This window comes from Drosophila mauritiana, chromosome 3L (assembly GCF_004382145.1).
Source record: "Drosophila mauritiana strain mau12 chromosome 3L, ASM438214v1, whole genome shotgun sequence".
In the NCBI taxonomy this organism is placed as follows: Eukaryota; Metazoa; Arthropoda; class Insecta; order Diptera; family Drosophilidae; genus Drosophila; species Drosophila mauritiana.
Genome location: NC_046669.1, coordinates 406,076 through 429,055, shown reverse-complemented (window position 1 = coordinate 429,055; position 22,980 = coordinate 406,076). Strand labels below are relative to the sequence as shown.

General features: G+C 46.0%; 2 protein-coding genes across 5 annotated transcripts in view; both read left to right on the top strand.

Annotated features, from left to right (window-relative positions):
- LOC117140729 overlaps window positions 1-21,360 on the top strand; it is a 110,995-nt gene extending 89,635 nt beyond the window's left edge. The window contains exons 7-19 of one of the 4 annotated variants that reach the window (XM_033303800.1): window positions 1,296-1,592; window positions 2,190-2,840; window positions 3,858-4,490; window positions 5,477-5,650; window positions 9,702-9,881; window positions 9,992-10,958; window positions 11,201-11,342; window positions 11,433-11,665; window positions 11,730-12,184; window positions 12,250-12,355; window positions 18,788-18,963; window positions 19,025-19,416; window positions 19,479-21,360. In XM_033303800.1, the coding sequence (XP_033159691.1) occupies window positions 1,296-1,592; window positions 2,190-2,840; window positions 3,858-4,490; window positions 5,477-5,650; window positions 9,702-9,881; window positions 9,992-10,958; window positions 11,201-11,342; window positions 11,433-11,665; window positions 11,730-12,184; window positions 12,250-12,355; window positions 18,788-18,963; window positions 19,025-19,416; window positions 19,479-20,520 (5,448 nt within the window). In that variant the 3' untranslated portion in view covers window positions 20,521-21,360. Of the gene's footprint in view, window positions 1-1,295; window positions 1,593-2,189; window positions 2,841-3,857; window positions 4,491-5,476; window positions 5,651-9,701; window positions 9,882-9,991; window positions 10,959-11,200; window positions 11,343-11,432; window positions 11,666-11,729; window positions 12,185-12,249; window positions 12,356-14,988; window positions 15,115-17,835; window positions 18,121-18,787; window positions 18,964-19,024; window positions 19,417-19,478 lie in introns of those variants that run through there. The other 3 variants (XM_033303801.1, XM_033303802.1, XM_033303803.1) reach the window with 3 other exon arrangements.
- A 371-nt stretch (window positions 21,361-21,731) lies between these two features.
- LOC117140527 lies at window positions 21,732-22,505 on the top strand. Its single transcript, XM_033303511.1, has one exon. It carries the CDS (start codon window positions 21,946-21,948, stop codon window positions 22,417-22,419), a length of 474 nt encoding a protein of 157 aa, XP_033159402.1. The 5' UTR covers window positions 21,732-21,945; the 3' UTR covers window positions 22,420-22,505.
- Window positions 22,506-22,980: the final 475 nt, after the last annotated feature.

Below are 22,980 nucleotides of genomic sequence, written 5' to 3'. Positions count from 1 at the left end.
TGGCCTGGTCCATTTACACATTTCACCTCTTTGTTGCTCGATAGCCCAGTGCCTGTGCCTCTGTTTACCATAAACAAAAACAATCAAATGGCGCCATACAAGAGGTGCATAAGCAATTCCCGGCCATAAATCATCTGGACAATTAGCCACATAATCTCTGGATCTCGTCCGTGGAGAACACGCTTCTTCAGATGTTAAGGCGACCTTCGGGCGGCCTCCACAAGATTTGTTCGAAAACATTTACCCGAACAACGCGAATTACGCAAATCCGAGAAGGCGAAAACACTAAATTGCCCAGCCAAAACATCTGATGGCCATAAAAGCCATTCCACAGCTGATTGCTGATCGTCAGGGGTGAGGTCTCTTGGGTTAATTGTGGAATTTCGTTAGTTTTATTTTATAGAGTGTTAAGATAACATTTCTGTGTGTAGTTCAGATCGTTAAAGGAAGGGGAAGGGGGAGCACTCGCGGATGGACCAAGGTCACTTGAGGTTGTGCCATGGGGTGTCTATTCTGTTCCCCAGCAGTTCTGGTAAAAAGCGAAACATATTTGAAATGCCATCAAGGCCTCTTTAGACGCCTGCCCACCGCCGCCACTCACTTGTGTGGGCGTGGGCATGGAAAATGAAAAGGGAAAATTAGAAGGGAAACTTGGGAAATGCGTAGATTTGATTACTCTTTCTTGAATAATTCTGAACACATTTAATAGGTAACTTTTTGAATCGGATAAATCTAAGAGTTTTAAGATCCAGCATATGTAAGTTGAGAGTTTTCCATTGCTCTAGTTGGCTTATAATAACTTTTTGTAGAAGAAATTTCAAAAAGCTGCAGTTTGGAAAGGCCCCACGCGAATCTAACATTCGGAGAGGGTATACGCCAACTCTTTCTCGCCTCTTGGCTTATCTGACATCTGTCTGGCCAAGTGTTTGCCAGTTTGTCTCCCTGTCTCTGCTTCTCTGTCCGTCTGTCTGTTTGCCCGCCTGTCGCTGTCCATGTCCACCCGCTGATCCGATGCGAGAGCTTCGTGTGTCGACAATTGAAAGCAATTATAATTTTAACCAGCATATGGAAGAGGAAGAGTGTTACGTGATGGAAACAGGAAGAGCAAGTGAGAAATGAAGGAGACCGGACTGGTCTGCAAATTTTCCCAGGTAGCTGCTTATAACGAAAGATCAAGATCACACGAGTTGCCCAATTAAAATTTGGTGCCTCTATTCACAACTTTATTGAACGAAAGCAGCCGAATCCCCTAATGAATCTGGCTAATCTAAGATCTATTTTCTCACTCCTTGCAGAATGGTTTGGATGACGACGAGGACGAAGAGGAGGACACCGAAGACGACTCTTTTGGCTACGAGGGCGAAGCCACCGAGGACGATCTGAACGAGGTCAACTCGGATCTCGATCTAGAGAACAGCGAGTCCAAGTCGGCCACCCCCGCGGAACTTATTCTCCAGCGCTGCCAGATTGCAGCTACCCAGATTGTGTGCGGCCTAGATGAGACCCAATCCCAGTCGCGGCCACAGCAAGTCCCATCCCAAGCGAAGTCACCGTCAGCGGATCAGCCACGCGATTGTCTTGCACCTCAAAAGGTAAGCCATACCACCTTGGATGGTAGATGCCCCTTTCGTCTGAATGATTAGCATATTCCGTATGTGTGTAGTTACTGTTTGACTTGTCGTTCTGTTGTGTTCTTAGCTTAGTTGCATGCCTCCGCCTCACATAGTATTGTCAACTTTCTGAGCCTGACCTATCCTAACCCCCAGCTCAAGCTAACCGAAGAACTTACATGAACCTAACCCGAAAAGAAACGTTATCCAAAAACCCGACCATAAAAGGAAAAACAGAAGACTTAGCAAATGATCTGGCAAACTCCGGTATATGCAGATATTTTTGGCCAGCATCAAAAAAATACAGTAAGAACCGATCGAGAAACTTTTTGCATCTTAAATAACTAGGAAGGAAAAGAAAACATACTGGGAAAACGAATTTAAGGGCCAGATTATATCCTACATTTTGCACTCCTATCCCAAAAAATCGAATACTTATACAAAACCTTAGTTGGCATTACTAGAAGGGCAGAGCATGTGTTTAATGAGTGTGTGAATCCCATGAAAACCCGACCCACGTCCCTTTGTGTGACCCACTTAACACTTATCCAACCATCCGAACACTTGACTTGCATTCAGCCCGGCGATGAGGCCGATGAGGAGCTAGAGGAGGAGGACGAGGATCCTGATCTCGGCACCGATGTGGTGGACTTCCTGATTGCGAAGCGATCGTGGAGACAGGCGAACCACCCGAATCCCAGTGGTACAGCCACCCTGACGGATTTCGAGGCGGATTCAGAGAGCAGTGACTTCGAGCAGGTGCAGCAGTTGAGCAGAAGAGGATTGCCCCCAACAGCGGGCAGCACCCGAAGGGTCCTTAACCTCATTGAGATGCCACAGAGCAGCAACAGCAATATCAGCAGCAGCAACTCGTTGCTCCAGCAGCGAAATCACAATATCGGCAACAAAATGCTGCCCAACAAAGCGCACGGCAAGAACATTGCCGTGGCGGTAATCACACCCAATTCACATGGGAACACCAGTCACGGTCATGGGCTCGGTCACGGACTCGGCCACGAGCTGAACAAGTCGCCTTTGGGGCTGCGCAAGACGCGTCATCACCACAATGACACCTCCAAGTTCAACCGATCCAATCGCAAGTCGAAGAACTGTGCGATCTTCTACTTCAAGCACCTGGACACGGACAACGAGCAGGGAAACGCGGCGGGCAGTGATCTCCAGAGCGAGGATGATCCGAGCCTGATCCATCGGCGCAGAGCTGGAGGCGACGTAAGTACCGTTCTCTGGTGGCGGATCTCTGCGATCTCTGCGCGCATTTCTCCCGGTCACGGGTCAGACATATCAGCCGATCATCGGTGGCATTCGTTCCACTCGCGAGGTGTTGGGGTCACGTCCATCGCTGGACCATGGTTTCTGCCTATTCTTCCAGAGCCCTCTCTTCTAAAATAATTAGCATGCTTTACTAGCTCGTCATTCTTATAAGCTAACGTGTATCTAAAACATTCATAGTGGCATGCCTAACAATTTCTTAATTAACTTTTGTATTCTATTATTCGGTAGTCTTCATTATTTACTAACCCAACACCATTAACTTTAGGATCATTAATCATTGAACACAATGATCAAAAGCAGGCGTATTACCAAAAGGGAAAGCTCTTTCGAGGGTTAAAAAAAGCAAATAACCCAATTATTTCTAAAATTTTTCGCTTTTGAAAAGAATCAATATTGCGGAATCTTTTAACTACATACGATTTCCGCAAGATCTTGTACTTCGACTTCTTAAGCTGACAGCATTCAGACTTAATTTGTTTGTCTGTCTGCCTGACTTGTCTACAACTTCTTTACTCCGCCTCCATTGATCCCCAGCACTCCCCTTCAATACTCCAGTCTTCCTCCCACATTTGACAACTGCTGAGGTCGTCACCATTCGAAATGGAAATAAATTGCCAGCAGAAAGACAAAGGAGAGAAGTCGCTGGAGGAGTCAGAAAAGTCAGGGAGATGGCGTCGTTGTCGGCAACCGAACGAAGATGTTGCTCATGTGCAGCAGCAGCAGCGCAACATCGCGTTGCAAGTTGCCAGTTGGCAGTTGGCAGTGCACCGCCACAACAATTTGCCATTTTGCGCAAGTAACGCTAATTAAACTTCATTTTCTACCACTTCATCTTCATCGTCGGTTTCTTCTTCAGTTGGCTTTCCTTTGGCGAATTTTGTTACTACTGATTTTAATGTTCCATTGCGTTTTCCCTCCCTTTCCCTCTCCGTCCGGCGCCTTCCTGCCACACAGATACTGAAATCGGCTGATGCCTCAACGGATGACGACGACGAAGGTTGGCTCTACACGGCGACAGCAGCAGCAACATTGGAAGTTGCCACAGCAGCAACTGCAGCACCGACTGCCGCAGCAGCAACATCGTGTGTGGATGGTCTGCAGTCCACAGCCGTCTCCTCGACCACGGCCACGGGTGGACCACTCCCGCCCAGCGACGACTCTGATAAGGAGAACAAGGTGGCTCTGGTCAGCGCCACGACAATCACGGCGGCAGCAACCGCAACTGCAACATCCATTGCAACACTGCACAGCAGCAACTACGACAGCAGCAGCGCCTGTTCCTCCTCAAATTCAAATTCCAATTCGAACTCCAACTCCAACGGCAGGCTCACGGAGACCTCAGCCACCTCGCGAGTCACCCAGCTACAGATGCAGATCCACTCGCAGCCTCAGTCGCAGTCGCAGATGGAGCTCCAAATCAATGGCAATGCCATTATTAGCAACAACAATTGCTACAGCAGCATGCAACATCAGCCGCAAAACAACAACGAGGGAGAGGATTTGGCCGAGGATCTGGCCAAGATCAAGATGGGTGACGATGAAGCAGCTGCTGATATGGCAAATGGAAACGCCACCAAATCTCAGCAGGTAAGTGATCTCTAGATCTAATCTAATATGATAGATCTGGTTTTATAATAGATAGTCATCTTTAATCACCCTCCAATCTCTCCAATTATAATATCATGAGTATAGTTTCCTGACCAGCTGGTAACAGGGATATTATGTGAAGTGAAGTGAATGGTTCAATGTTTTTTTTCTGAAATCAACCTCATAGAAATCTCGGGAAGAAAACCCTTTATTGCCCAACGTTTTGCACAACTCTTCAAGAACCCTAGCAGTCAGATCCTCTTGGCCATGCCGTCATTTGTGGAGCACCAGACATTGGGTTCGATTCGATTCAGTTCGGTCCTCTCGACTTTTGGACAGGTTCCCACAGTCAGTCAAGTGCCAAGTGCTCAAGTCTAGTGGCCATGTCTGTGACTTGTGTCAATAAAAGAGTTTTGTTTGCCGCAACTCCGAGGGGCAGGAACGGGCGGAGGGACTGGGATTGGGATCGGGTTTGGTTTTAGCTGTAGTTTTAGTTTTGGGACTGGGTCTGGGTGCCGGGCACAGACTTTTCAATAAATGGAAAACCTCGACGGATGATTAAGCAGTTGGGTTAATGAAAGCGAATCATGCACCGACTACTCCTGCCGCCGCAACCGGCAGACTGAAGCCTCGATCGATGACTACCGACATGGCATGACGTCGTGGTCCAGGAAAAACGATCGCCGCCGCTCGGGAAATTGAGCGGAGCACGTCAAAAATGGGAAAGTACGAAATTAACTTGGAAACGTGTGATTTATTTCTTCATTGAAGGCAAATGAAAAGAGCCCAGGTCGACGTGAGGCGGAATAAAACGAAACAATCGCAAGGGACAGCCTGGGTAAAAGACAGCATGATCTTCATAGGTTGAAACAACGTTTGCAATGTCTGTCTTCTCCATAGTATTTGGCAGAAGTAACATTTAAATTCAAGAATATATTTAAACATTAGTGATGAGTGTTATTAAAGTAGTTTTTCTTCTCCCACAGATGAGCAACAGTTTGTACAGTCGCGCGGACACCTGCAACTTCTCCGTTTGGGCGGCAGAAACTGTAGCCAGTTGCCACTTGCCCCCGAGATCGCCGGCCAAATCGGCCAAGTCCTCGAAATCCCAGGCCAGCAATGCCACCGTGTCTGGGTCCACGCTTGTTTCCCCCGTCAAGGTAAGCCATAATTTATTGATATGATGGAAGAAGGAAGTGGCACTTCCTGCTAATGAGATTGAGACATTAGCACGGGAGAGCAATTTTGTGCACTGCCAAAGTGATTAATGACATATTATTAGTTGGACACACTTAATAATTAACCGCATAGAGCTAGATGGACGAGAAGGCAATCAAAACTGCGACGTAAGCCAGTGTAATCTTCTTAGTCTACAGTGGGAAGACTTTCTCTTTGAAGGGCCATGATCTGAAGTTCCGCGGGATACCCCTTTTACCAATTAGTGGATTAGTGTTCTGGATTATTTTCCCCGACTTCAGCCGGCTATCACTCATGATCGATTTGATGTGCGACCCATCGATCGTTGGCCTGCCAAATCGATCGATGTCGGTGGTCCAATTGCGATCCCCTGCCCCCGTTTTGATTTAGCGGCTTGCGTGCGTTTCAAATTTCTCCCCACTGATTTTTTGTGGTCACTTTTTGTGCGTGTAAAAGCGGTGGTAAAACATGCCAAGCTGACAACTTGCTGAGCGTAATGGAGTGTAATGCGAGCTGGGCCATTGGGTTGGGTGCGGAGGTGTGGGAAATGCAGCGCAGCGCAGCGCAGATAAAGGAGTGCGTATCTACCATATCTCCCGCCGAGGTGCTCCCATCATTTGTCGGTGCCTATCAATGTCGTCTCTGAGGTTTTGGACTAGCCAACGTGTTTGGCAGTAGTCGACACTCTCACTTTTCCCCGGTCAGCGTTTGAACATGTTTGCGCATTTTCGCAGTCCCATTTGCATTTTACAGTTGTCGCACGCAATTTCCACCGCCATTTTCCAGCCGAGGGCAGGCGGTTTTCCCCTTATTTCCCTCGGAGTGCAGCGCACCGCGCAGTGCGTTGATTTATTGAGAGTGAAATCTTGTGCAGCCTTGATTAATTTTGACAAATTTTGCATTTTCGCAACCCGATCTCGACTCCGAACCTGATCCCGAACCCCAAAAAACGAATCCCATATATCAAGTTGGCGCAACCAAAACTGATTTCAAGATAACGAAAAGCGGTGACGTCGGTCAAAGCAGAAATAAATCTTATGAAAAAGATCACAGCCTGGTCAATTTCATATCTTATCGATGGGGCACCCATGATTTGTACGAACTCGCAAATTAAAAGTTGGCAAACTGATGGACAAAGACAGCGTTTAAATTAGTGTTATTGCAGTGATAATAAATAATTCACTGCCCAAAAACTGATAGACAAGTGTATTTATCTTGCCCACAAAAATATGACTTTAATTAATGCATTCAAAACTGGATCAACTTAAAAGTGACAACACTTCTTATCAATAAATTGGAGATACATCTGCTGAGATAAGATAGATACATGAAAATGGGACCATATATGTATATGCGGGTTAATAAAGAAAATCATACCAGCAAAACTAACATTTCACTTATCTTATCGACGTGCACAAATGGTTTGTACTCGCCCGCAAATTAAAGTGTTCAGCAAAGATACGAAAACAAATTTAGCGAAATATAATAAAAGTATAATGGGAATGGCAAAGTAGAAATCAAATGCAGGAGCTTCCTATCTATCTGACTGCCAATGCCTGCTCCTCTCGCTGATTTCGACTCCGAATCAATTCGGAGAATTATCTTATCAGCTGTCGGCTGCTCACCGCTATTCCCTCTTCCCCTCGAGCAATTATCAAACGCATTTCGATTCCATGGTTTATTTTAATTCGTGGAGCAATCCCCACTACTCGTACATCCACGCTGATGAAGTGCGAGAGTGAGTGCACTCCAGAGTGGCGATGGAGGCACCGGCGGAGCATTAGCCTCAGTGTGATTCGCAACGTTGGAGCCGACGGACGGACGAAATCGGGGAGCGGACTGACTGCCAAGATAATGGCAAAAAAGTTAAATAGCCAGCCGACGAACAATTGCTAGAAAAAACAATAGAAAGCCCAGAGCAAGAGCAGCTATAAAATGTGTTTATTTTGCTTGCGAAATTTGCATTAAATAAATGGAAAACACAACGAGCAGTACAAAACAGCATTCGAATTGAAAAATAAAGAAAAACGCAGCAAACATAATATTTCAACTCATTAAAACAGTGATTTGATGTGAAATAAAACATTTCAACTTTACAAAATACCTGTGATCTTTGCTACCACTCCCGCAGAGTAGATGTAAAACTGTGATTGCCTGAAAAAATAGACGAATCAAATTTAAATTAATGAAATAGTAAAATAATTACTAATTTGAAAGGTATTACTATATTTTAATGCCGTTATATACATTTTAGCGATCTCATAACCGCCCTAGTTCCCCCAAAACTGTAAGCGTTTGACCTCGATTTTGCAAAGAACAAAATTAACGCGATTAGATTTTGGTCAAAACAAAAAAAAAACACATTGCGTGCGGGTAAAAATATAAATAAAAGCAAGAAATCCAAATCGACAACTGTCAAGGCCTAGAGTTGTGCGAGCGAGACAGGCTCAGGCGGGCAGACCGAGATAGCACTACGACGACAGTCTAAGAGCCACTGCCGCCAAGGAGTTGAAGTTGAATACGAATCCGACTCCGAATGGGAACGTATCTGTATCTGGAGCTGCGGCTTTCCAGTTTTGGGCTTAATTGGCAGGCCGGCGTCCGCACTCGCACTAATAATTGCCTTTAATTATCGCGAACGCCCAATCGCTCTTTTCGCGCTCACTGGGCAACTGGCTGTAACTGTAAGTTGGACATTTTAAGCTGCAAACCGTGAACATAAGCGCCGTTTTCACTCCGCATTAGAAAATTGTTTCCGTTTTGGCGGCAGTCGCTCTCAAACTACCGCCAATCGCGTGCCTCACTCACCGCAGGAAGTTGTTAATTAAATTAAGCCAAAGATTAACCATCCGCTGACGGACGAAGTGAGTTTCGGATTCGAGTTGCTGCGATAAAGATACAGATGCAGAAGTAGAGAAACTGCAACAAAACTACAAAAACCGTGCGCGACATCTGTCGATGCGATTCAAAACCTTCAAATTGTTCAATTGACCCGGGAAAAGTCTAAATAGTTCCCAAATATCAAATAGATTTCGTAATGGTACTGGAATATTTAGCCACGCTTCGGTGATTTGCATATGTGTCAACCAGATATCTTGTAAGGCCGCAATGCTCTGATTTTGTCGAATTATCAGTTGGTCGGGCTACTTACAAGTATCTAGTGAATGAATTCTTTTTAGGGAAGTTCAGCCCTTTTAAAGAATTTTTGGAATTATACAGTCTGGAACATTGCTATACAAACGCTCGTTTGCCGCTTGTTACTCAGCTACAGATTCTGCAAAACAATGTCTCACATGGTGCAAAAATAATATCTGTTGTCATACAAAACGCCTTCTTTATACAAGAAATTTGCTCGTGAGCAACCTACTTACTTGATTGATGAGTAGTGCAAAAAGTAGTGCGAGGTGCAGGGAAAGGCTGCGATATAAACAGAACTAGATAAGAACAATGGTTTATGGCCATGTTCATATATGGCAAATTCAAGTCTCCACTTTACTCCCCCACCCGCTGCACTCCACTCCAATCAATTCAAATCCACTCGACAGTAATGACGTTGAAGTGCACTGAAAATGGGTGACAAATGGCGATAAGAGTGTTCTCAGCGATAAGGAAAAGCACTCCCACCACTTCCACAGCTTTGGCAGCATTTCCCTCGTTGCTGATAAGAAGTCGACTCTCTTGCGCTGCATTTCCTATTAGGCTGATCACCATTACAGTAGAACTTCGAAAACAATCCAATACGTTACTAGAGTGTATTGAATTGCACTATATATTGCTTAATAAGGACATATATTTGCTCCGAGCAAATTGTGCAAATATATACTCTTCTTCAGGATAGCAACCAGTTCTTTTAGGGGGGTCTCACTTTAGTTAGTCATCTTCACGACTTAACTGAATCAACCGCCTGGAGCTTGCAACTCCGATTGGGCACGCTCATTAATTTCCGCTCTCTAAACAAATTTCCCTCGCTCGCTTCTCACTCTCTCCGCCTTTCCTCTCACTCTCTTTTCTCAGGGCAAGGTCTCGCATGATTCAATCAAGCAGTTGGTGCTGGAAGCCGAGCATTTGGTGCGCGACGCCCAAGAGACCGCACTGAAGACGCCAACCAAGCAGAAACATTCCATCATTAAGATCTCGTCGACGGTCAAGAAGCGCGAGGTCACCATGCCCCATCCCATCAAGCAGCGTGTGGAGGTAAGATCCAGAAAACATCAAAGCTTTAATATCAAGCCACTCGTTGCAATCAAAAAATGTCCTTTTTTACATTCTATGCATTTTTTTCTAATTCTCAATCTCGTCTTTAGGAATGGTTGGAGCACCAGCCCTCGACCCCACAGCTGCTGACCCGGAGCCACACGCACGAGCTCCTGCCCAGCTGCAAGCCAGATGACTGTGAGGCCTCCGGAGAAGCATCCGAAACAGACTCGGTGCCCCAAGCTGGAGCAGGAGTAACCGGAGGAGCACCCAATGGTGCGGGATCGGATACTTCGGAGGGCTTCACCGATTCCATTGCCACATGTATGCAAACGAGCACGAATTCCTATGGGAATTCCACGGAGAGAATCGGTGGATCGGCTGAACCCATTGGACAGCCCGTCACGCCCTTGGGCTTTGGCAGCAGCAACCAGAGCCTGAATGTTAAGATTGTGAAGCGAACGCAAACGCGTCGCAAGTCGGAGAGACCATGGTCGGTCTCGTGTCTGTCCCAGTTGACCACGGATGCAGCCCAGTTAACCACGGCCCGGATAGTGGAGAACTCTCCGCCCGGACTGGCCAGTCACTCGATCAGTGAGAGTGCCCTGGACTCGCTTTCGCCAGGCCCAAGACCACGGGCAGCTTCTTCCTCGGGAACGGGAAGCAATGCAGCCAAGAAGGCGGATAGCAAGGGGTCATTAAGGAGGAGGAAGGCCAGGAAGAAGCGCATTTCGGCCGCTTCGGCTGGCAGGAAATCTGATTCAGGTTCCGAACTGGGTGGAGATCTCACCCAGACACTGATGAAGTCCTGCGAGTCCATGTCCTCGCAGCAGCTGCAGGAGTTCACCAATGCCCTGTTAAGCATTCAAAAAGGCGCAGTAGTTGCTCCTTTGAGCCCCAAGGGCGATGTTTCTGGAGTAGCTTCACTGGCCGAAGGCGAGGGAGGGGAAACCCAGCTGATGTTGCCCAAGTTCCGGGTGGGCTCCTTCACCACAGCTGGCCTATTGGCTACTGATACGAGGTTAGGCGCTTTAGCAGCCCTCTCAAACTACATGAACGAAGACGAACAACAAGCAGGTGAGTGGTGATCCCGAAGGGGATTTTAAAAGATTGGCATTACTCCAACTGTGTTCTCTATCTATCTGTTTCTCACACAAGCACCCAAGCCGGTTCAGACCAGGCTCAAAGGTATTGCCAAAGCACCTTCCCCCACTGAAAACTATCATCCTCTTAAAGATTATTGTTATCCTTTTAATCACTCGTTTTACCATTCCCCAATTAATGCGTATAATTTGTTAATGCGATTTATTCTTTGACAGAACTCAGCACCGAGGATCATCACAGCAGCATCTCGGAGACAGCGTGGGACAACTACCAAGAGAAATACAACTCGGAGAACTATTCCGAGGGCTTTGATTCAGATGCGGCCCGACGTCTCTTGGAATTCGGCGACGACTATCGGTGAGTGCTAGTGCAAATAATGATGAGGTCGACCTTTGAGGCCGTGCCAAGAGCTATTTATAACCGCTCAAAATAAAACCCATTCTGCAGCAATTTCATCGACTCGCAGTCGGACTGCTGCAGTTCTCTGTCGGCGGCCAACAATCTGGACTCGTTCTCGCCGCCGCGCATGGACTCACTGCAGAAGCACGAGCTGAAGACCCTCCACATCAACCAGGACACAATCACCAGCAGCGTGGACCACGCCCGCCGCCAGCGCGCCCTCGAACTGCAGTACGAGCGTCGTCGCAAGACCCTGGAAGTCCGACGAAAGTCTTGCCAAGGTAAGAAACACAGTTCTATTCAAGCATAGAACAGAATATCTAACAAGAATTTGTACCACCCCAGACATGGATGAGAGCCTCATGGCTAGCCCCCAGTCGGATCAACAGCAGCAGCAATTGCAGGTCACGCCTGCGTTGTCTGCCTCCGCCACCGCCCTTATGACCACGCCCAAGAATCAGCCGAGCAGCCACCAGATTAGCCATCGTGCAGAATCTGTTGGACGCAAGTTGGATTTCGGCGGAATGAGCCACTCCGCTCAGTCCCTGCTGCGTCGCACCTCGGAGAGCGATACTTCAACCAGGAGGCGACGCACTGTGACGGCGGACGAAAGAAGACGCTCCTCCCGTAACCTGGAGAAGTGCATCAAACTTATTCCAGCGACCACTTCCTCGTCGAGTGGCTCGGACTCCGAGGACGGAGAGCAGGAGATGCGATCCCTGCTGCAGCAGAGCCGCGACAGGCTGGACGACACCAGAGCCCTGAAGATCAGATGCCATCTGCTTAGACCAGAGGATTATGTAAGTTAAATTAAAGTTGCTTCTGGGACCTACACTAATTCCCTGCTAATCCTTGCCCCAACCAGAACGAGATCATCAACACTTGCCGCGACAACATTCGCTGCCTGGAGGCCGTGCTGCGCGGTCCGCCCGGCACTGTGTTGTCCAACCACTGCGCTGGCCAGACAAAAGGTGAGTTCCCGCCTCCACCAACTCCACGCAAACCATCATCATCATCACCAGTATCAGCCGGTCTCCGCCGGCGCCGGAGGCGACGTCCAGGGACTGAGCTTCCCGGTCCCACGGAATCCGGCGATTCCCGGCAGATGGTGCAAGTGGTCGAGTGCCAGTGTGCGCCCATTACGCGCTTCGTGGCACGGGTGATCGAGTTCGTGCTGGACGTGGGCAATATGCTGGAGCACTTTGCGCTCTACCGATTCCTGGCGGGAACGCTGAGGTCGCTCTACGAGCTGGTAGACCGGCCCGTGGGTGGACGCCTCGGTCGGTTCTTTGTCGGGCTGCGGGGACTGTTTTAAACAGATGCCGCAGACACCGAGCTTTAAGCATGTATTATTTGGATGCCTTTGATCGCCGTACAAATAGATCTTTAAACACGCTGTATATGATAGTGCATATGATGTATGATTTGAAGAAAGTTTGTTTTTGCATTTGACAAAACGCATTTCGCATCGAATTTACTTATCCTCAATTGATAATTCGCTTTCTGTTCTATTTTATTATTATTTTAATAATATTATTTTACTTGTTCTATCCATTTTTTCTTGCTCATTTGTTCTTTATTTTTTTGGCAATAAAATCTACACACCAAAAGCAAAACTAAAATTGTTATAATTCTCAACTTGCGTTTGTATCCGTTTGTCCTGTGAACTATTCCTAACTTAGTTTTTATTTTGGTGTTCTGTCATTCCATCATCCGATCTGTTAACTTCTCGTAATGCCGCTAATGCTTGTGTGTTTGTCAAATGTATTAACAAAACTTATTTAACAATCATCCATTAACTGTCGTTTTTAGATTGCTTTGAGTTTAGTTATTGAGATCATCGTGTAGTCTAGCACTAATATCGATCCCGTTTCCGAAGCGGTAATGGTATGCTCAAGATACAGGTGCTCTTTAAGAGCTCTTGAGATAATACATTTAACGTAAATGTATTAAGTAATTTAAGTAGTAGAGATTAATATCTCATTTACATTTAATTCGTATGATATTCCATAAGCTGGCAATTTTCGTCGTTTTTAAAGGCATATTCCATTAGAAAAAGTATCTACACCAATTCAGTATAATTCTACATGTAGGTTTGCGTCCGTGATAAAGTTTAGAAAGCACTGTACCCTTGGTAAACGAACCATTTTAATTCTTTAAACATTTTTCCAAATTCTTTGAAGTTTTTCCGCATTTTCCATAAATCTGCCTTACTTAACTTTAGGGATATAAGTATTCGCCAGCTGCTTAATTCTGACCCCCAGCAAGATCAAATTTATTTTAGTCTACTGACGTCACGCTCCTGCTGCGAATATTTATAAACAATACAAATGTGATGTCTTCGTGAAACATCCATTTCTGTGCGAGGGTGGGTTCTATAATATTGATGAAATCGAGAATAAGTTTTTTGAAATCTTTGACACAATGCTTTCAAAACTGCATTGTTAGGTTTTTAGATCTCCGCTGAGTAGCGTTTTGGCTTTTATTCGCAGTGCTCATAAAACTGTAGCTTCAGCTTTTGACTTTGATGTCGTCATCGCTTTAATAGCTTTTGTTGTCTGTTTTTCAAAAATATTTCGGTTGCTTTGGGAAAAAAAAATGACGTCGCCATTTGAAATATAGACTTGTTTTTGTTAATGCTGTTTGGCCTTTTTTGCCGCTTGAGCTCCCGACCCTAATGATATACAATGTATGAAGGTATGTCTGTATATACATATGGTGTTTCAGAGATTGCGTGTGACGAAACCAAGTTCAAAAGTTCTGTTTCAGAATTCTCTCATTCGGGTGCTTGCGTGCTTGTGTTTTTGTACACACAGAGAAATCATTAATATATTAGTATTTTAATATTTTATTTTAGCTTCAATATCGTATGAATTATATGAAACTTTTTAAAGCATATTTCCAAATAGTGATGCATTGGATATTGTAGATGAAATTGGAAAACCTATTTTTCTCTGGGTGAAGAGAAGGCTGTTTAAAAAACAAATAAAGCCAGGGGCATAACTTGAGGTAACTGTGCTAAGCGAACACGTTGCCTCTGCCCTCCCCGTCTCTCAGTTTTGCCGCTTCTCGCATTTGCTCCCCCCTTTTTCACAGCTCTCAGCTGTCTCTGCCTTTCGGCGCGACTCTCCACATCTCTCAGTTCGATTTCTGCGCGCGCTCCATGCGGTTGTTCTCTGTTTCGCTGTCTGTAATTATATTTTAACGTGCTTCCGCGAAATTGTGTGAAGTAATCCCACTAGAATCCCGCATAATTCCGCCAAAACAGCTGTGATAAAACATAACTATGCCCTCTTAAGTAACTTAGGCCAGTAAAATCCAACTTAAAAGTGTCCATTCATAAAGTTCCCAAATCGCGTGCTTTTTCGCCTTGCGTATAAGAGTTCCTGTTTGTTATAAGAGTTTCGCGTAAATTTCGATAGTTTTCAATGCCGTATTGTTCAAGTTACAGTGTATATACTTCCTAAATCCCTGCAAGTGTGTGCTTCAAAAAACCAAATTGAAATGGTTTAAAACACAAATTGATTACAAAAATTGATTTCAAGTGGCACATCGAGCGAAAGTGGGTCACTCGGGGGTTGAAGAGAGCTTTTCCCGCCGAGGCTGCCAGGGGAAAACTCCAAAACCCAGACCACAATGGGGAAAGTCAGCGTGGCCGTCCAGACGGATATATCCGAAATGCTTTCGGCCACTTCTTCCACCAACACATCACGCTCGTCATCGGAGCAAGGTAAACACTTGGCCGCCACCCGAGCAAACACTCTCCATTGCAAAGATATGGCCACCGTTAGTGTACCGGGATGATGTGATGGAGGGGTAAACATAATTGGGAAACAGGTGTAAACGATGGGGCCTTCGAGCACAGATCGCACAGAAAGATAAGAGTAAAACGAGCAGAGCAATTTCAGACACAAAGGGAAGATAGGAGAGAAAAGTTTTGAGGGGATTGTGGTGTTGAGTAAGTAGGTGACTAAGCAGGCAATTAGTAAAAAGATTAGGTCGATCTTGAGAGAAATGTAAGCCTAGTATTGAACACCTTTTATGAAGTAGGTGTCCAAATGTCTACTTAAATTAGGTCAGTTCCGTGGGGTAATACCAACTAATTGGTTAAAGCTTTCTGAGGGGAAATTTGGAAACTCAAAAGCAAAGAATCAGAAGCGGGGCACAACAATGTTCGCTAACATAAGCTCATCTCTTGAGCGGTTAATGATATTTTCCAACCGACAGATCCGCTAGCGATTGCGCTATTCTTACCGCAATTCTCATAAAGAAACGCAAGTTGTTCCCCTTTCGGATTATACCACTCGATTCTGCCAGACACACTGACCGACTTTGATCTTCAAGCTGCCAAATCGGGCTGCAAGTGGCTACTACTTCTGCCACTTGGCCCGCTAATTAGGGTGCTTACTGTACCGTCCGTGCATTTCGAGCAACGCTGCCACTCTTCGAGCCGCTAATTAACGGTAAATGCAGAACAGTGAACACTCCTATGGTGAACGCTTTTATAGTGGCATTCGCATTTGAAGTATTCTGCCAGTATGTTTTTGTTTTGGAGCGAGGAAAGCCGGAACCGGTTGCCTCTATTACCTCATAACTTTTTTCTGTGTTTTCTGCCGACGCTGCGCAAGTTCAAGTTCCCAGTTGTCATTCGATATATCATTAATTATGGATCGCTTGCCCCATTTGTGGTTGACCTTCGTTCGATTAGAGTTAGAAACGAGATCATAGACAACTAATTGGAAGGTCCAGCTCAAGTAGCTTCTATATGTGGTTAGTTAAGTGGTTCAATGCGTTTTCCAGAGGGCTTTGAACCGCAGTAACAAGCTATTTCCATTTGCATTTCCAATCCCATTTACATATCTTTGGCGATTTCCGTTTGTAGATTTCCTGCTCGAATTGGTAGATTTATTACTTCATTCATGCAGAAACGCCGCGCACCCGAATCCATTCACATTTTCAGCATGTCTCGCATCTTCACGATTATTTTCGTTTCGTTCTTTGCCGCTGTGTAATCAGCATTTAAAAATATCCAAAGACGTTGGTTTTTATATGCTCTTGCTAATTGTTTATAATTGTTGTCTCCTTTGCCACACAAATTCGCGCTAACATAATTATTCAAGATTAATTTGGCAAATATTTTGAGCTTTGCCTTAGGTCAGGCAGTGACCATTTGCCTTGGCTTTTTGTTTAGCTTCGGCGATAGCTTCTGTTCTCGGTGATTACCTCACCTGACCCGAATTTAGTTTTATCTATAAAAAAATGCTATTACATTCAGGGTGGATGAAACTGTCTACGGGTATTTTTGTTAAGGTAACATGTGGAACACTCCCTTTTCATTCTCTTAACGGCTATTAGTCACGCCACTCCTTCGGGAGTATCCTTGCAGATCAAGGAAGGAATAGCTAACGATATTGGGGTAGTCTATGCTGGTTTTCTTTTGGTTTGAAGGGATTAATTGTTTATAGCGACAAACTGCAGTCAAAAGAACAAATATACTTAGTTTTGTGCTTGATGGAAAACTTGTTTATTTTTGTTATAATTGCTCGATTAGTTCTCTCTCGAGCACTTCCCACGTAAACTGATTATTCTCACATTGTGGCCAACAACTGCAGCCAACGTCAACGACCTTGGCCAAAAGCCCCGCCCTCCCCTCTTTGCGGTTTTGGCAATTTACGTCTGCTATTTGCATTTCAGCTATCGTGACGAAATGCATTGCAAAAAATACGAAAAACAGCCCGCAGGCAATTTGCATGTCAGCAAGAAGCTTAAAAACTATGAAGCAGTGAAATTAAAAATATTTGTGCGCTAAAACTGAGCATAATTATAATTATTAACCATTCATGCAGTCTGATTAGCGCAAAGAGAAAGTATTTTCCGGGCCAATAGTCTCTCACCTGGCCAACTTAATGGCTAATCAATTTAATGTGCAAGTTTTGCACCGTTTGCTGCTGTCGCGAAGTTATCTGGCGAAGATTATTCAATTTCTGCCGGAAAGCAGGTGGAGTCCCCCCACCCCAACTCCATCCGCAATCAAAATCCGATCCAAAGTAATCTGCGAAAAGTGGTATCTAGTCGCACTTGCAACCAGTTTCGATATCAGCCAGTTCGGATATCGCATGGGCAAAAAAAAAAAACATCCTAAAAGTGCGTGTGATTAAGCTTCACTGAGAAAACATTTAATTTTGTTTCGGCCACATTGTTTAAGATTACAATCTTTTCATTTAGTATGCCTCCTTTAGTAGATGTGTTCCTCGTGTGTGGAGTTGAGCTCCACCCAGCAGACACCCATCTCGAACCCTCTGCTAATGCGATCGCTTTGGTCGCGCTCGAATTGCTCTAGTGTGTTGGATGTTGGATTCCCCATCCTACGCCCACTTGGTGGAACCCATGGGGATCCAAGTCAAGCTTCGAGCTCCGTTGCAGCTGCACTGAAGTTCACTCAACCAGTTTCTGTTTGGCTGCCAACAAGTTCGGATCGCTTGGGTTTTATTTTTCCAGCACTTCAAGTGCGTTTTATCCTCCACTGCCTTTGTCTGCTGGCGAACATCGCAAATCAACAGGGGAAAACACTGTTTTTGGCCAGCCCCAAGGTGAAAGTAATTTGTGCGAGCCTGCCATTACGCATTGCGTTTTTATTACTCAACCGGGCCACACGCACTTGTGTCGCGAACTCTTTGATTTTGACTGTGTATCCTCAATTCGAGCACGAATTTCATACGATTGTACTCCTGTCGTGGTGAGTCTTCTATTGCAAACAGTTTTATAAAGGTAAATGTGCAATATTGGGGCCTTGGGTTCTAGTCAGCTAGGATTCGGGTTTAAACATTGCATTTTTCTCCTGAGCTAATAGGTACCCCAAGGTCGACTACTCATTGCCAGCTCGCTCTTTTGTGTGTCTGGGTCTGACACCGAACTTTTGGTTCTGGTTCCAGTCCGCCCAACGTTCTTTCGATGCAGAATCAATGACATATAAAGACCAAGCGGAAATGACAGGCGAAAGGAGGGGAACTGCAAATGCAGTGCAAATCGTTCAAGCCAAACAATTTCAATTAGAAAACATTGTTGCTGGCTCCCACAACCACAAAGCGATTGCAAGCCTTCAACTGCTGTGGCTAGGGCTGTTTCTCTTCAACGAGTTGTATTTGTTGACTTTGATTTTCCTTTTGGCGGTCCAGAGTTTCACTTTCCGCTTCCATTTTCCAGCGTTTAGAGAAAGGTATTCATTACCAAGGGCTCTGACAGCCAAGTGGGAATGGAAGTGTGCTATAAATGGAAATGAGATTGCCAGCGCCCAATTAAATTGCCTTTCTCTCGTGCACCATTTAACTCTGTTAACTGGAATCACCATCCTCCCTCACCTAACCGACCACATCCTCATTCCCGCCTCTGATCTTCTCCCGCAGATCTGCTCGCCGCCTGGGAGGATCTACTTGGCTGGAGCGAGAATGCCTCGGCTGCCCGCAAATTGCAGCAGGAGATGAGTGTGTTGAAGAGCTCGCTGCAGCGTCTGGGAGACAAGCCCACTCCGGAGCTCCTCGATACGGAGCCGGCCATTCAAATAGCAGTGGAGGCTCTCAAGGTGAGTGTTGAGTCAAAACGAACCATCTTACTGCAACAAGCTAACATAATTTCGTCTTTAGTTGGAGCAGACCGAACTGGCCAGCTACAGGACCAACATGCTGCGTCTTAACGCCTCCGTCCACAGCTGGCTTACCAAGCAGGAGCGGCGGCTGCAGAGCGCCTTGGAGGAGCAGGAGCAGCAACAGGAGTCCGAACAACTCAAGCAGCAAAAACTTGTTGAGGAGGAGAAGGGAGCTGACGTCCAGAAGGAGCTGACGTCCTCCGGAGCAGTGGCCATCACGGTCACCGATAGCAATGGTAATCAGGTGGAGGCACTAGCCACAGGAGAAGCCTCCACCTCCACGCCAGCCTGGGATGTGCACTCGCTGATGTCAGCGGAGCAGGAGTTCCATAAGCATCTAAAGAACGAAGTGAGCGACATGTACAGTGCCTGGGATGAGGCGGATGCCAGGTGAGTTAGCCCGCGATATCTCTTTTAAGATCACTTCTAACCGAATGTACTTGAATCCACAGAATCAACACGCAACTGGAAATGCTTACTAACTCGCTTATTGCCTGGAGGCAGTTGGAGTCCGGTTTGAGTGAGTTCCAATTGGCTTTGGGCCAAGATAGGGGCACTCTGAAGGGTCTTGAAGGAGCACTGGACAAGGGACAAGCCACACCAGTGGAACTGGCCCAGAATGTAAAACTGGTTGCCAAGCTGCTGTCCGAAAAGGTACACGTAAGCCAGGAGCAACTTTTGGCCGTCCAGCAACACCTGGACCCCAACCACATCTACCACATTACGAAGTTTACAGCCTCGAATGGTTCGCTATCTGATTCCGGCATCTCTGATGGAGGAGCTACTTCCGATGGTGGCCTGTCCGAGAGGGAGCGACGTCTGGGCGTTCTTCGACGCCTAGCAAAGCAGTTGGAGCTTGCTCTGGCGCCGGGAAGCGAAGCCATGCGTTCTATTGCCGCCCGAATGGAAAGTGCCGAGGCCGACCTGAAGCACCTGCAGAACACATGTAGAGACTTGATTGTGCGCACTGCAGCTAGCCACCAGCAGAAGCAGCAGATCCAGCAGAATCAGACCCAGCAGGTCGCACCGAAGGCCAATGGACACATTAAGAAGCAGGCCGCAAAGGGCAAGGCAGAACCGCAGTCGCCTGGCAGACGTGGTAAAGGAGCACGGAAGGCGCGTCAGGCCAAGAAGGCTGGAGAGGATCAGCAAGAGGAGCAGCCAAGTCTCAGCCCAGAACAGCAGAAGATGGTCCTGAAGCAACTCAAGACCTTGACAAGTGGCGATGGTGGAGACGACCCCTCTGACGATCCCTCGTTGATCTTCAACCTGGAAAGCTCCGAGGAGGATGGAGAAGGAGCTGATCCTGCGCAGGCCTCTAAGCGCGGGTGGGCGTGGCGCATCGCGAGGGCGGCTGTGCCTATGCAGGTGGCCCTATTCACAATCTTCTGCGCTGCCTGCCTGATGCAACCAAACTGCTGCGACAATCTGAACAACCTGTCCATGAGCTTCACGCCGCAGCTACGCTATATCCGTGGACCACCTCCGATCTGAGGACAGAACGCGACTAATTAAGCAGGCCGCTAATCGTTGTAGGTTACCGTTACGTTATGTTAAGGCATTTAACAGCTGTAACTAGAGTTAACCAGCGCAACCAGCCACTTAGGCAGAGTCACTAAGAGCTCGCCTTTGGCGCGCGTTTTCCGCGCTCGAGGTTTTACAATCCCGAACAGAGCGCTCTCCTCCGAAAGGTGCGACACCCAGAGGCAGCCCAATTTTATATGTCTAATTTAGGTAGCGAGCGCGAAAGGAACGCAATTTATAGTAAGGATGTATTTGTTATTTCGGTTAATTTCCTACGAGTTTAGGTTGCTGTTCGATTGAACACTGAAGATGTACTTAGGCGAGGAGCAGACGATGCCCAGCCACGTGTAAACTGCCGCATAAAGGAACACAGGGGCGGATCGTCCCCCAGATCCCTACCCAGTAAATATTATACAAACACAATGATCAATTGAGTGGCGTTTTTGTATACTTTTTTGTTTGAAAAACACTAAAGTGCCTACAAATGCGAACTGTGACGAGGAGCTACCAGCAGATGACAAAGGATCCGGCGAGGAGTCCAAACGAGAGTATGAATCCAAGGCACCGAAGCAAACAGAAGCTAAAAGCCAACAACTAAGGAGCTAGCAATGGAGCTCACCAGAACAGAACGATGGAGAATCAGAGTTTATATTTTTATACGCAACGCAACTATACACAATCAGTGCGGAGACAACGAATCTTCAGCCAACACACATCATACGTTTTATGTCTATTATATTAATAGGATAAACCTTACACTTATTTTGCAAGAAAACGAAAATTCAACAAAAAAACGAAAATATCTCTTAAGTTCGTGTTTGGAATTCCTAGACTTAGTTTATGGTTTACTCACTCCTGGCAGATGATCATTGTAATATACTTATAAGGTTTATATACTTTGTGCGTTTTCAAAACTTTCACTTGGCATTAAAAAATACAAAACAGAAAATATCATTTATACACAAAAAGATTAAAGAAAAAGTATTAAAAAAAAAATCGTTTTCTTTTCTTATTCAACAATTCGTAGCTTGCTTCTGGGCTAGATGTACATATTTAGGCTGAAAATAGGCTGCAAGCTTTTGCGCTCACTAAAGCTGTCTGGTCAAAGCACTTATCATAAAAGTGCCTCTGGGTGCTAACGATCTTTGAAAGACATAGCAACCTGGACTGGATAATATGTGTAACCTAGTTTGCAGTTAATTTACTTCATTACTCCAAATTTTTCTGTCTAAAATGGTCTAGGGAACTTTGCTTCAAAATCAAGTGTAAATATATATAATGATCTAAGAACCGGAGGGCAACGGCGACGAATAGGGGCATTATCGGGACCACCTGGAGGCCGCTGAAGGGACCTAACATAGGTATTCTCGCACTACCTAAAATAAGAACTTCGCCATGGCTCTGGTGGACGAAAGCAACTACGCCTATGTGAAGCAGGTGGCTCTGGACTGGCGGGAGCTGGTGCGTGAGAAGCGCAAGAGCAATATGTTTTCGCCCACGATGAGCATGCAGGCGGTTGAGTCCCAACAGCCAATAGGGGACACAAGGTCGCGGACGCAGTCGATGATTCCGGCCGAGAGACGCGAGTCCAGTTTCTACCGGCACCGCTTCTCGCAGCAGGCCAAGCCGGTGGAGATCGAGCGTCAGGAGGTCGGATCAATGGAGCCGGACCGCATTCGGGTTAGCGGAGACGTTCTGCTCTACATCTACCAACCGATTTTTGTGTCAAACGCAAGGATGGCCTCCATTCAAGTCTGGTCGCCCAGTGACATAAGCATAACGTCATCCAAACTTAAGGAGCCTATCAGAGAAGAGCAACCAACGGCTAAGGTGGAATCCGATCCATCACCCGAGCCCAAGTCGCCGTAATCATGGAATCCGGTAATTCTTTTTATACCATCCTAATCGTTTAGCACTTGTGAGCAATAAAGCAAATGTAAATCTGACCATTTTAACAGAAACGTAATGTCAAACCATTATTACGTTTAAAGGGCTTATCTTTGACCCGTAGTCCGGTTTCTTTTAACCATATTCTTGCCTACTCTTGCCTAAGCTTGATATCCTGTTTGTCTTCCACCGAACATCCTCAATTTGTGGGACGTCCGTTGACGTTGATGGATCTGCGCCAAATGAAAAGCACTGCAAAGCTGACCTGAACGAGGGAACACCACCTACATATATGCAACACGACGACAAAGGTGAAACCCAAAGCAGGGCTTCCTTCAGAAAGTTTTGCTTATATAAAGCCAAGAACCAATGAAAATAGATTTAAGTACATATATTCAAACTTCCCCTCTTCAGAGAAACGCGGATTTCTCTGTCTAACACACAAGCAGCCATATCTATGCATCCCTTTTCTGTCCATTCAGTTTTATAGCTATCTCTGTCTACTGTTAAGTGCTTAGCATAGACACGAACCACTGTTAAACC

What these genes read in the sequence shown, in the direction of transcription:
- LOC117140527 (XM_033303511.1), top strand. Translation starts at nt 21,946, where the DNA reads ATGGCTCTGGTGGACGAAAGCAACTACGCCTATGTGAAGCAGGTGGCT.